Here is a 12,719-nt window from a genome sequence, read left to right as displayed (position 1 = left end):
CACTGACTTTATGTAGAGAAGCCCCATTAACCATCAATTTAAACCCACAGAGAGAACATTAAACAGAACACTCCCTTTATGATAACCATATGTAAATAACTGCTTTAAATTTCAATTAAAATATTGGAAATCTGTGCAAAAGTTATAAAAATAGTCAGCTTTACAATACATTAACTAATTTAAATAAAACAGCAAACAGTAAGCAATACTGTGATGATGGCATCTAATAAAAAGTTGGATCACTGAGCTTCAATGTACCACCTGGAAGAACAGTTTCTGAATATAAGATGCCTTTATGCAGCTGCAGCCTCCTGCAAAGTTTAAGAAAAGAAAGTGACTTCACTCCAGTCTGGGGAGACTGATGATGTATTTCATCTGATTTCAACTGACAGAAGAGCCCCACGAACTCAAAAACGTTTGTCTTCCTCTTCCAATCTAAAAATAAGGTCTAAGTGCAAGGAAAGCCACAAATTAGCAGTCCCAAGGATCCTGAAGGGATCAAAAATAAAAGAAGGATTACGAAAATATTTATCTACAAAGGCTGTTTAAATGCAGGTGAATTTCAAAAGCTTTTCTTCATTTGTGTTCTGATTGATTTAAATAACCATACACTGCCAAAAAAAGCAACAAGGTCTCTAAAGTTGCACCATTATGTCAATGTATTAAATAAGCCAATGTCACAAAGGGTGAACATTAAGAAAACAAGTTTGTTTCTACATCACACCTATATTTCCTCAATACTGTGCATCAGCTCTTTATGTGCAAAATATTGTGGTTTATATTTTCTTCTCACTAGTGAACGCTGTATTTAGAGGAGAGGTTTAATTACAGCATTGGTGAGAAACTGGGTCATCTAAGATCTGATTAGCCCTCTGGAGATGCCTCTCCTCACTTAGTATCCAGGATGATTACTGCATTACTAAACAACACCATTAACACTGGACAGAACCACTCATTCCCACTCCTGGCTTTGCTCTCAGTATTGCAGCAGTACAACCATTCCTGCAGCTGTGCAGTAAGCAGACGTGGGAGCCCATCCATCCCAAACCAACCTCATGTGTTTCTCCTTGTGGCACCAGCGTGAAGGAATTCAGACAGGGAAAAAAAGAATACCATCAACTCTACTGGTAAGGGCAACACTTCAAGGGGGACATCAAATTGTGAAGACCCTCACACTTCACTCCTGGCCGTCCCTACAAGCCAGATCTTTCACACTAAACTCAACTGCGTCGAAAGCTTTTCTGCAAGTTGACAGAAGCTTCTCTGACTCATCAACTGTGACCTCTATATCTGCACTTCAAGTCAGAAAACTGTTTCCAGCACATTTGCCTCCCTGAGCACTACCAGCAGCACCATCAAGGACAGGCACATCTGGAAAACAGATAAGAAAAATATTGACAAGAAATAACAGTGAAGTAAGACTAAGAACAGAAAGCATTTCTCCCAGCTGCTAGCTTCAGGAACTAACCAACTTTGTACTACTTAGTACACATGGATTTTCATGCTTTATCCTCCCACTACAAAAGATAAAAATTAAAAAAAAAAATAGGAATCATAGAATCAAGGTTGAAAAAGACCCATAGGATCACCCAGTCCAACCATCCACTGATCACCAATAGTTCTCACTAAACCACGTCCCTCAACACAAAATCCAAACGTTCTTTGAACAACACCAGGGTCAGTGACTCCACCACCTCCCTGGGCAGCCCATTCCACTGCCTGACCACTCTTTCAGAGAAGTACTATTTCCTAACATCCAGCCTAAATCTCACCTGGTGCAGCTTGAAGCCATAGGAGTTCCTACATTGCTGCTTCTTCTGATGCAGGAACTGCAATCAATTAAGTGTTAATGTGTACAGTTATATAATATTAGAATATACAGTTGATAGTTTCAAGATAGTTTCAAGAAAAAGCAGAGCAAATGTAAGCAAGAAAAATCATAACGTTATCAGTGATGCAATTTTTACAAGTCAGCAATATGAGCGAGCTGCCTAATTTAAGGATCTGGAAAAGAGTGAAAAATCCCAAGATAATAAGTAATAAGACCTACAACTCAACTCTTAAACTCTTAATATATTTTTACACGTGTCTTCAGTCTTCAAATATAGCTTTTTTCCAATCTTCTATCCGGACCTCTGACCCTTATGACTTATTATTCTTTATCATTCAGACCTTGGATCAGTTGTTCATGAAGAACTACTTCAAATTTTGGTACAGATGACCCAGGAGGCAGTAGTGTCCATATTTCTCCAAAGACACTATTTCTAAAGGCTAGAAATAATTACACTGTGAAATCAGAACAATTGTTACAGAAAACACTTTGCATATTGTGTCTTTAAGCTTATATTTTATGAATGGGCATTTAGGGTTCTTAGTTCAACCAAAAAAAACCCATCAGATTATTTTAATACCTTACAAGCTAAGATTTTTACATCACTTGGCTCTTCATTATAAACATATTTTGCCTTACTTTTGCATTTTCCTTCCCCAGCACGCAATTTTCTGTATGAATCAGAACTTACCCTTCTCTCAATCTCAGCTGACTGAAAACAACCCATAACTACTAATCAGCTTTACAATTACTTGTAACACCTTTTCCAAAACGCACAACCACCCTGCACTTTGTGATGCCACAGAACATCACCTGCTCCTCAGCGTTTTCTGAACAGTTTGTCTCAGTGCTCAGCTCACTACAGACCCATTCTGGCACACAAGGAGGGCAAACTGGTTCCATTTTTTCCCCCCCTCACCTCCAATTTCAATCAGACTTTTCCTAGCCTAGGAAGTCCTGTGTGAGTTTCTAAAAACTTTTCTCAGTTGCAAAATCAGAAATAGCAATGCACACTTGCATAATTATGTAAAGTTGGCCTAACTAGGTCATTTGTTTTACTTCTCAGTTTACTACTCAGAACAGAGAAACCAACAGCCAAATCTATTTCTTTACACACTCTGCAAGGAACCAAAAAGAAGGGAGGGGAAAAAAAAAAAGTTCCATTCTTTGTTTTTCAATGACAAAACCAATGGTTTCCTCCATGAACACAAGCTAGAAAGCCAGCTCTAATGAGAGGTCAAGAGAGACAACCTGCCATCAGACAGAGGCAGCCTTTAATCACACCATCGCGGTCTTGATTTGGACTGGTAAAGCAAAGTTTCCCACCTCATTACCAGACCACACTGACCAATTCCAAACTATAAGGTTACATTGCAAAGCATCTCTCCAAACACACGGAACGTGCTCCTGCCCTCAGACAATCCCAAAGAAAACAAATTATGCTAAAGCACAAAGAACAGCAGTGTGCAGTGTGTAAGGTTTTAGGGTGTGGGAAACAAAACTAACAGAAAGTCAGAAAGGAATTATTATTTAGAGTTTGTAACAGCAGAATTAAAAAAGGAAAAGAAGCTGGCACTGCATCCTATGCATTTAAAGGGAAAAAATGAAGATGTCAGCAGCTTGTTGCAACATTATACACTAACAATTACTTGAATCGTTTGCAAATTGAGCTCACTGCAGCAGCTCAAACAAGTTCATTGCACTGACCTTCCTTCAAAGGAGAAAGCACAGGAAAACTCACAAACGTAAAGAGCACAGTTAATAATCATAAGAATTTATCACGATACCACACATTTTCTGGTAGCTAAATGTCAACAACTAGAGAAAATGGAAAAGATTAAAACAAGTCCTTCTGCAGTGTGACATTCCTGGCAGGTCAGACGCAGTCAAGATTGTTCTGACAAGCTATCTTTATATATTAAATAAATCAAGATTATTTAACTTGGCTACACTGCATACTCTTACCCACCCTTTAAGCATGCGACCTCACTGTCCTATGGGGCACAAAATGTCACAGTGTAACCTGAAATATGGATTAATCTCAGTCTGATTTACAAGAACAGGCGTTTATAAAGGCATTCAACAGAAATAAAAGCTTTAAAAGAGTCTACCTTTGTTTGAGCAGTTTTGAGATTCCCTGTATTGCCCAAGAATAAGAAACTACCATGAATGCTCAGCTGCACAGCTGTATCAACGTGCTTCTCTGATACTGAGTAATATAGGACAGGATCCACAGTGAAAATGTATCCTGAAACAAACAAAGGAAACAGAAGACTTGGATAACAGAGGTATGGAGAAGGCTGTATTACCCCACTTTTTTTTTTTTTTTGCCTCAGCCTTCACTAGCAAGTGTTCTAGTCACATTTCCTAAGTAGCAGAAGGTAAAGGCAGGGGGGACTGGGAGCATGAAGAGGGAGATCAGGTTTGAGATCATCCAAGGAACTTTAAGGAGCGCAAGTCACAGAATACCCTGAGTTGGATGGAAGTCCTTGAACTCTGAGATGCACCCATGGGTTCTGAGGAATTGCAGATGAAGTTAGAATCATAGAATCACCGAATCATAGAATGGCCTGGGTTGAAAAGGACCACAATGACCATTTAGTTCAAACCCCCTGCTGTGTGCAGGGTCGCCAACCACCAGACCAGGCTGCCCAGAGCCACATCCAGCCTGGCCCTGAATGCCTCCAGGGATGGGGAATCCACAACCTCCTTGGGCAACCTGTTCCAGTGTCACCACCCTCTGTGTGAAGAACTTCCTCCTAATATCTAACCTAAATCTCCCGTCTCATTTAATCTTAGGGGTTTTTTTGTTTTTGTTTTTGTTTTTTAAGTTGCAAAACCACTGTTCATCTTTGAGACGTCACAGCAGACAGGTGCAGTTCTCAGCTACTGGAAAAAGGGAAACATAACCCCATTTTTTAAAAAGGAAAAAAAGGAAGAGCCAGGAAACTACAGGCCCGTCAATCTCACCTCTGTTTCTGGCATGTTAATGCAGCAGATCCTCCAGGAAACTATCCTAAGGCACACAGAAAGCAAGGAGACGACAACGGCAGCAAACATGACTACACAAAAGGCAAATTCCCCATCAAATCTGCTGTAACCCCTTCTATGACAGGGTTACAGCACTGGTGGACAAGAGAAGAGCAACTGACACCATCTGCCTGGACTCGTGTAAAGCATCCAACGCCACACAACATCCTTCCCTCTAAAACAGAGGGCCATGGATCTGACAGATGCACCGCTCAGCGAACAAGAAGTTGGCTGGATGGTCACACTCCAAGAGCCACAGTCAGTGGCTCAACAATCAGCTGGAGATGGGATGGGCACTATTTATCTAACATCTCTGTCAACAACGTGGGTAGAAGGATCAAGTGCATATATTCTTAAGATGAGAAATACTTTACAGATTGAGGTATTTAGTAAAGAGGAGCCTGAAACTATGCATGCTGAGCTTGTAGGTCAAGTTTCTCTGAAGCAAACTGTAAGTTAAGAAGCCCAAGAGCAGCTGAATATAAATATCTGATTTTTTTTTAACCCATACTTTTAAAGGGCAGCATTTCAGTTGTGTCCTCGAAGCCCACCACTGAGAACAGACCTAAGCATCCAATCTAACACAGGAATGTGACGTTCTTCTGCAAAGAGACTGCATTTTGCTTAGCATTATTATAAATGACCACAAAAGCCCTGCTACACTGTTATCTTCCCTTTCAACAAAGATATTCATTCCTCCTAATACAAAGCAAACTCTCCATTCTGAAAGCATGTCAAAGTCTCATCAAATCAAAGGTGTTCTGCTCGAGTAATGACAGCATTTTTTTGCTCTATCATCACAGCAATACCTCAGTGAGTCACATATAACAAAGCAACTATGACTTAAAAGGTAAAAAGACACATATGTATTTGTTATGATTAAGACCATTAGGCAGTGACAGCACATGAGACATTCTATAAATGAATTATGATTAACACAGCAGTGTTTGACAAGTCAGGATATTCAGGTACGTGAATAAACTGCATGTGTAAAGAGGTCATTTATGCAAGACTGTAAACATTAAACATCAGAAAATAAACAAATGTGAACAGTCATATGTGAAACAGACAGAATTCTATTTGCACTCAGCATGAACCCTAAAATTTAGCAAACATCAAAAAATGCTACTGAAAGACTTGCTAATTGCCAACATAAAACGAGATTTACTCCATGACTTTCTTCCTTCAGATGTCAAGTACAATTATTTTTATTTAGTTGACAAGAAATTCAGCCAACAAGCTTCTTTTAGTCACTTCCAGACAAGCAAATGGACTTATTTTACTAACACAGGATATAATCATTCTACAGACATGCTCATTCTGTAACAGATTCAGTACACTTGTGTTGAAACTAAGCTGCTATTTACATATTCCTGTGCATATGAAGTTAAAGCAGTATTCCTGTGTCATACAAGGCTAGGTAATGTTGCTGCCAAGAGTTCTCAAATCCACAAAACTTACACAGTACGTTCAAATACTTAAAACAGTTTGATAAAAAGAAGTCATCTTAACCATCAGATCCATCCAAAACAAAACTTCTGGTGTCTTTCATGGTTTTTTCTGTCAGGAGGGATCTTAAGTCACACTTTTCGAAGGCTCATATCTTTCTAACACGTGCCAAAATTCCTTTGGGATCAGAGCTTCATACTGGAATTTGAGCGATATATTTATTTTTTCCCATAAAATGAAGTCCATTCATTTTACATTGGATTTTCACCAGCTATTTGAATTTACTGGACGTTCACATCTTTTGGTGTTTTTAAGAAACCCAAGACATTCTCCCCTCAGAGTTGTATACTTTATTTACATTGAAAAGAAAAAAAACCCACACACAACAAACATCAGCTTGTTTTAGAACTCACCTTCACGAAAATGACACCAGACTACCAACATACAAGTCTTACAGAGCACATATTGATCAAGATTTTGCAGGTTAAAAATAGTACCTGTCAGATCTCAGCTTTTATTACTGAATAAATGAAGAGACAAAATTCATAGACCCGTTTTAAAGCAGGGCTACCTCCCAAAGCCCATAACAGACGGACAATTCTTCTGAAATGCAAACTAACAGTTTCTTTTTTCTTAATAGAGGAATTTACTCACTCATGACTGGAAACTTCTTCGCATGTAATCCAAACCAGGTCTCGAAGCAAGGTATCTTGTTGGAGAAGGTTTCTCAGAGGTATACATGTCCTGGTAATGGTAAGAAAATAAAGACTAATCACTTTTCAACTTCAAATAAGTAACCTCTATATATAACAAACAGACTCTCCCATTAGCTTTTCACTAGCCCAGTTTTTGTTGTTTTTTTTTTTGTTGTTTTTTTAAAGGAACACAGATGTATTTGTTATGATTGAGGAACTTTACACTAACAGATATATCCTGAAGTATCAACTCAAAACGTGTACTGTCTTTGACATTCAAATTATAACCTTGTTTGCAAGGACTAGTTCATGAAAGATGACTACTTTCAAAAGATACCAGATGTTCTAAAGACCAGAACAAACAACATTATGATGTAGTAACTGAAAATACCATCAACGCCATGTTTTCCTTGAGTAGAGTTTTCCTCACCTAGCAAAAAGATGCAATGAAAACCATACCTACTGATATAGAAGAAGTACAAACCAATTTACAAAAAAAAATAAATAAATAAATACGGATTGGCACCAGCACCCAGCACTTCCTTGGAAACAAAACCTAAAAAGTTAGGATTTCTACTAACAGTAAGCAATCAGATCAGTCAATATCTAACCAAAATGAGACGAAGGTATCTAAGTAGGCAGATATGGATTCACTATCAAAAGGCCTGGCTTTCCCCAGAGCGAAACACACAGGGCTTAATCTTCAACACTGATAGCACAGCAAGTATGTTTTTAACATTATTACATAATCTCCATCCTGCTGCTAAAAGCAATCTGATAGAAACACGATATTCAAATAACTTTTCATCGCAGTTGTGATTAAAAGAAGAAACAAACATAGCTATTATGCCATAGTTTCCCTCTAATATCAGCACAAATACCATTTCTGTAAATTAAGGAACATTATGTGACTTATTTCCTCTCTTCAAACCAATCAGAACTTGCTGAACCTGGCCACCTGTGACAGCCAAGTGAGATCATATCTTCTGCTGACTCAGATTTCAAGTCTCAACACTTCTGATCTCTTAACTCTTAAAAAATAATTTATACACAAAAAAAAAAAAGAGAGAGAGCTGACTTTAGCATCCTGCAGCATGACTTAGCAAAAACACGTACAGATTTGCAGCCAAAGAAGTAGAGGACCTATCATAGGACTGGATTCACATCACAAGAAGACTGCTGTACTAATTGCTAAAACATGCAAAAAAAAAAAGTTCTGAGAGCCAAAAGGAAGCCATCAGTAATGCTGCACACTGTAGACTGAAAACAAGCAATTTCTTTGCACTGATAAGGTAATGTAGGAAAGAGGCTCATCAGGGGAAGAAAACCTAGACAGGCTCAACCAGTGGGCCCAGGTGAACCTCATGTAGTTCAGCATATCCAAGTGCAAGGTGTTACAGCTGGGTTGTGGCAATCCCTGCTATCAGTGCAAGGTGGGGGATGTAAGGATGGAGCACAGCCCTGCTGAAAAGCACTTGGGTACTACTGGTGGATGGCAGCTGGACATGAGTCAGCAATGTGCCAAACGTGAGCCAGAAAGCAACCATATCCTGGGCTGCACCAAAAGAAGTGTGGCCTGCAAGTGAAGGGAGGTGATCCTGCCCCTCTGCTCTGTGCTGGTGAGACCTCAGCTGGAGCACTGCATCCAGATGGGGAGTCTCAGTACAGGAGAGATGTGGACTTGCTGGAGTGCATCCAGAGGAAGGCCACAAAAATGACCCAAGGGACAGAACACCTCTATATGACAACAGGCTGAGAGAGCTGGGGCTGTTCAGCTTGGAGAAGAGAAGGCTCTGGGGAGACCTGAGAGCATCTGAAGGGCGGCTGTAAGAAAGAAGGGAACAGACACTTTAGCAGGGTCTGTGGTGATAGGACAAGGGGAAATGGTTTCAAACTAAATCTAGAGAGATTTAGATTGGATATATGGAAGAAGTTTTTACAACAAGGGTGGAGAGGCACTGGAAAAATTTGCCCAGAGAGGAGGTGGATGCCCTGTCCCCAAAGACAATTTAGGTCTGGCTGGACAGGGCTCTGAGCACCCAATCCAGCTGTAGGTGTCCCTGCTCAGTGCAGGGGAGTCGGACCAGGTGGCCATTGGGGGTCCCTTCCAAATCAAATGATTCTATGAAAATGGTAACATGAAGTAACACGTATACAAACATTAAAGAAAAAAAAGCCAGACAAACAGAAAGCCATTACATGGTGCAATCACTGATGAACAACAGTTTGAATTGCAGGCTCCAGCAACTCTCTCACAGTAGTTGCTAAATTAAACATATAAGCACACACAGTCTAATAAAAAATAAAGTGTCCAGTTAAAATGTGTCATCAGAACTGCAGTCTTGTCGGTTTTCTTTTCATTGCTGATGTCAAAATTAGCAAATGTAACTTGCATGACATTTAATCATTTACTGGACTAATTACAGTTATTATGTTCAGAACAACAAATGAATGTTACAGAACTCACTCCACCCAGGTCCAAAGCACTTCTGGATGGAATTCTGTACACCTCCCACGCTCAAATTGTTCTTCTATCTTATGTAGAGTCACCTGGACAACTGGCATCTCCAACTCAATGTGTTTTTCCAAAGGCATCATCTCACCTTGGTTTTTAAGTACGAGCTCAGCAAACCTTGCCTCAGAGACACCACATTATGTGCTATTTTATTGTTTGTATGTACAGGGAAAGGCTGTTCATGGGGAAAAACAAAACACCAGCTCTGAAAATCACTTTGCATTAATGATAGCATCATCGTCCATCATATCATTTATACAATCCAGTCACATAAGACTAAGGAAACAAGTAGTGAAGAATATAGCAGTTATACTCCTAAACTTAGCAGCTATATGCCTAAAAACACATTGCAACTATGAAAAGTGAATGTTTCAGTAAATCTTAGCAACTTCAATTCAGACCTCCATGTACAAAATGTTCTTGCTCTCTGTATCTGCATACTTTGTTTAGCTATTGCTAATATCTGCTTAGTAGCCAGTAAATGCTTCCCAATAAATCTAGTTTTTCTTCTTTGAAACAGCAGGAATATTTGTTTTATGATATTTCCCTTGTTTGTAACTTGGGCATTTTCTTCAAGGCCATTTTCTTGGACTGTTTGAAAACAAAACAAACAAACAAAAAACATATTTGAACTTGTAATTTGGAAAATAATGATAGCAAGCAGTATTGGAGAGCCAGGAGTTAACCAAAGTTAACCAAATACCAGGAAGTCAGTACATTCTATTGCTATACAATATTGATGTTTTTGTTAAGGATGTGTGTTATGGAACTAAAATCACTTTGCTCTCTTAACCAACAACCCTACTTTTGTCAGTGTTTACCATGTTCTCTCCTGTACACAAACATGACTTAATACTATTAACATTATTTCTTTCCACCGCTGTATGCTGATCATTTTGCTTAAATATATCACCATGAAAATCTGCACTTTTATTTAAGACAGAAGCTGATGTGCTCTTGCAATTAGCAAGGCTATTAAAAAAAAATGGAAAAAAAAATAACTTACACACATACCTTTGATCTTTCTCTTTTCCTGGAGAGCTAACCCTTGTATCCAATCCAGCATCTCATCTACTAACAAGACATTTAATAGCCCTTAGCACTACTCAACTGCCATGGTAGCAAAACGATCAGCATTTTAACTAAGGTTTGAATGGAATGCCTGAGGTGGGAGAAGTTCTTCACGAGTTTGAGCACACTAGAAATGTATTCAGTTTTCCACACCAAACGTCAGGTCTCCTTTTTACCCAGTATTCTGCCTCATAATAATGAATGTAAACCAGATTGAAAGTAAGTTATAGCACATTATGACTCCGTGCACAATGATTCTATCGAAAGAAAAGACTTTTAAGGATTCAAGTCTCATCTGCGATTACATTATTGTAGCATCTGTTTAACTTGGATACTAAGGAGTTTACACTATAGATTTATATTCCCCAATTCCCAAGACACAGAAATTAAAGGACCATCATACAACCGAACATGTCAATGACAAAATAGCCAAAAAGAGCCTGCCTGCAAAAAGCAGTATTCTGCTGTTATTTACTTTCTTCTTTAAAGCAAAATGTTACTGCCCCCCAAACGAAAACAAGAGCCAGAGATTTCAGAAACATGTTTTAAGGTTTTGTAGGTAGCTGAGTTGCCAACAGTATGTCTGGAATGATTGGTTTCCATGCTGTATGCTCAGAGGGCAGCGGAACAGCTACTTAAAAGGCAGTACTAAATGCTCACTTCACACAGCAACCAGGCTGAATTAATTTCAGAGTTATAATCAGCTAAGAGAAGCTTCAAAGAAGCAAGACTAAACCATGTAGTAGCACAGCTATTAACAAAAAAAACGTAATAAAAATTCCAAACATAGCACCTGGCTTCCCAACATCCTAGCTCAGCACCATGCCCACGACAGCAAGAATGTAACATTCGCAAAGCACAAGTAGGAGATGATCTCTGAGGTCCCTTCCAACCCAAACCATTCCATGATTCTACTACTTATGGGGCTCCACCAAGCCACGGACTGGCCACAAACGAGGAAGCACACAGAGGTACAAACGAAACAGCACACGGCACACCCACTCCTTTGTTCAGAGCAGGAATATTTACACTACAAAGCGAAGTGCCTCAGTTTCAGGCACTGCCGATTGGCCGCTGCCTGCAATACACACGAGTTTGAGTTTCGGCTGTCACACAGCAGCTCCAGCTCCCAAGATAACACACCGAGCTAATAACCACACCGAGCAATTCGTTAAAAAGAGCGTTCTGACTGAACGGATCCTCCACAAAACATCCTCGTTGTGAACAAGGCTGACAGCCTCAGTTTCGTCTCACTTTAAAGCAACAAAAAAACCAAAAACTGGCCGTGCTAACAGCCTGCCTTCTGTGCAGCTACCTGCTCCTAACCGAGAGCTGCGCAAAGAAAGTTATTATTCGGAAAGTTGTTATACAGGAGTTGGGCAGAGGTGCTGTATGTCAGCACTTGGCTCTGCCTGCCTGACAGAGCCCAGGACAAACCTCGGGTGGTTTCCTGCAGACAGACATCCACTCCAGAGGGAAACACAACACGGGGAACTGGCTGCTCTGCTGGTAGCCCCGCGGGGATGGAAGCTGAAGAGAGGGCTGTGCGGGGCGAAGCACCCGGGGCAGCGGATCCACTGCCTCGCACTGCAGCTCTCAGGTTTGTTGCTTTCAGCTAAAGCCTTACAAAAAGCACAGGAGGGAGCAGGTACAAAATGCACCAGCGCCTGGAAGTCCGATTAAAACAAGTTTAAAACATCCAAATCCTCCCTGCTCCCAACAGGAGCCATACAGCGGCCTTACCCTGACAGGGAGGGTGGCATCGAGAAGCCCTCAACCCACAGCAGTGATCCCCGACCCCACAGCCCCAGTCCCACAGCGGCGCAGACCCCACAGCCCCTCGCAGGGCCGGCACCCCTCTCCCACACGGCCCCTCTTTGGAGATCCCCCCCGTGGCAGCCCCTGCACCTCGCTCCAACCTCACAAAGGGACCGAGGGGCATCTCCAGCGAGGCTTCCCTCGCACTGCCCCGACACACTCGGCTCGGCCAACTCCCCAGAGCTCCCCACAAGCGCACACCCCCACGCTGGAAATGGAACAGCCTGGAGCACCCCGGTACCATCCCGGAGCCGGCTCCCGCCACTCCCACCTCCCCGGCTCCAAGGGGGTGCGCGCAGCCCGGCCCCCC

General features: G+C 40.9%; 1 protein-coding gene across 2 annotated transcripts in view; it reads right to left on the bottom strand.

Moving 5' to 3' along the window:
- Nucleotides 1–12,616, bottom strand: part of USP6NL (USP6 N-terminal like) — a 113,008-nt gene extending 100,392 nt beyond the window's left edge. The window contains exons 1-2 of one of the 2 annotated variants that reach the window (XM_003201861.4): nucleotides 12,511–12,616; nucleotides 6,965–7,054 (exon numbers count right to left, since the gene is read on the bottom strand). In XM_003201861.4, the coding sequence (XP_003201909.1) occupies nucleotides 6,965–6,968 (4 nt within the window). In that variant the 5' untranslated portion in view covers nucleotides 6,969–7,054; nucleotides 12,511–12,616. Of the gene's footprint in view, nucleotides 1–6,964; nucleotides 7,055–12,028; nucleotides 12,439–12,510 lie in introns of those variants that run through there. The other variant, XM_019619149.2, reaches the window with a different exon arrangement.
- Nucleotides 12,617–12,719: the final 103 nt, after the last annotated feature.

This window comes from Meleagris gallopavo, chromosome 1 (assembly GCF_000146605.3).
Source record: "Meleagris gallopavo isolate NT-WF06-2002-E0010 breed Aviagen turkey brand Nicholas breeding stock chromosome 1, Turkey_5.1, whole genome shotgun sequence".
In the NCBI taxonomy this organism is placed as follows: Eukaryota; Metazoa; Chordata; class Aves; order Galliformes; family Phasianidae; genus Meleagris; species Meleagris gallopavo.
This window is presented reverse-complemented; position numbering and strand designations above follow the sequence as displayed.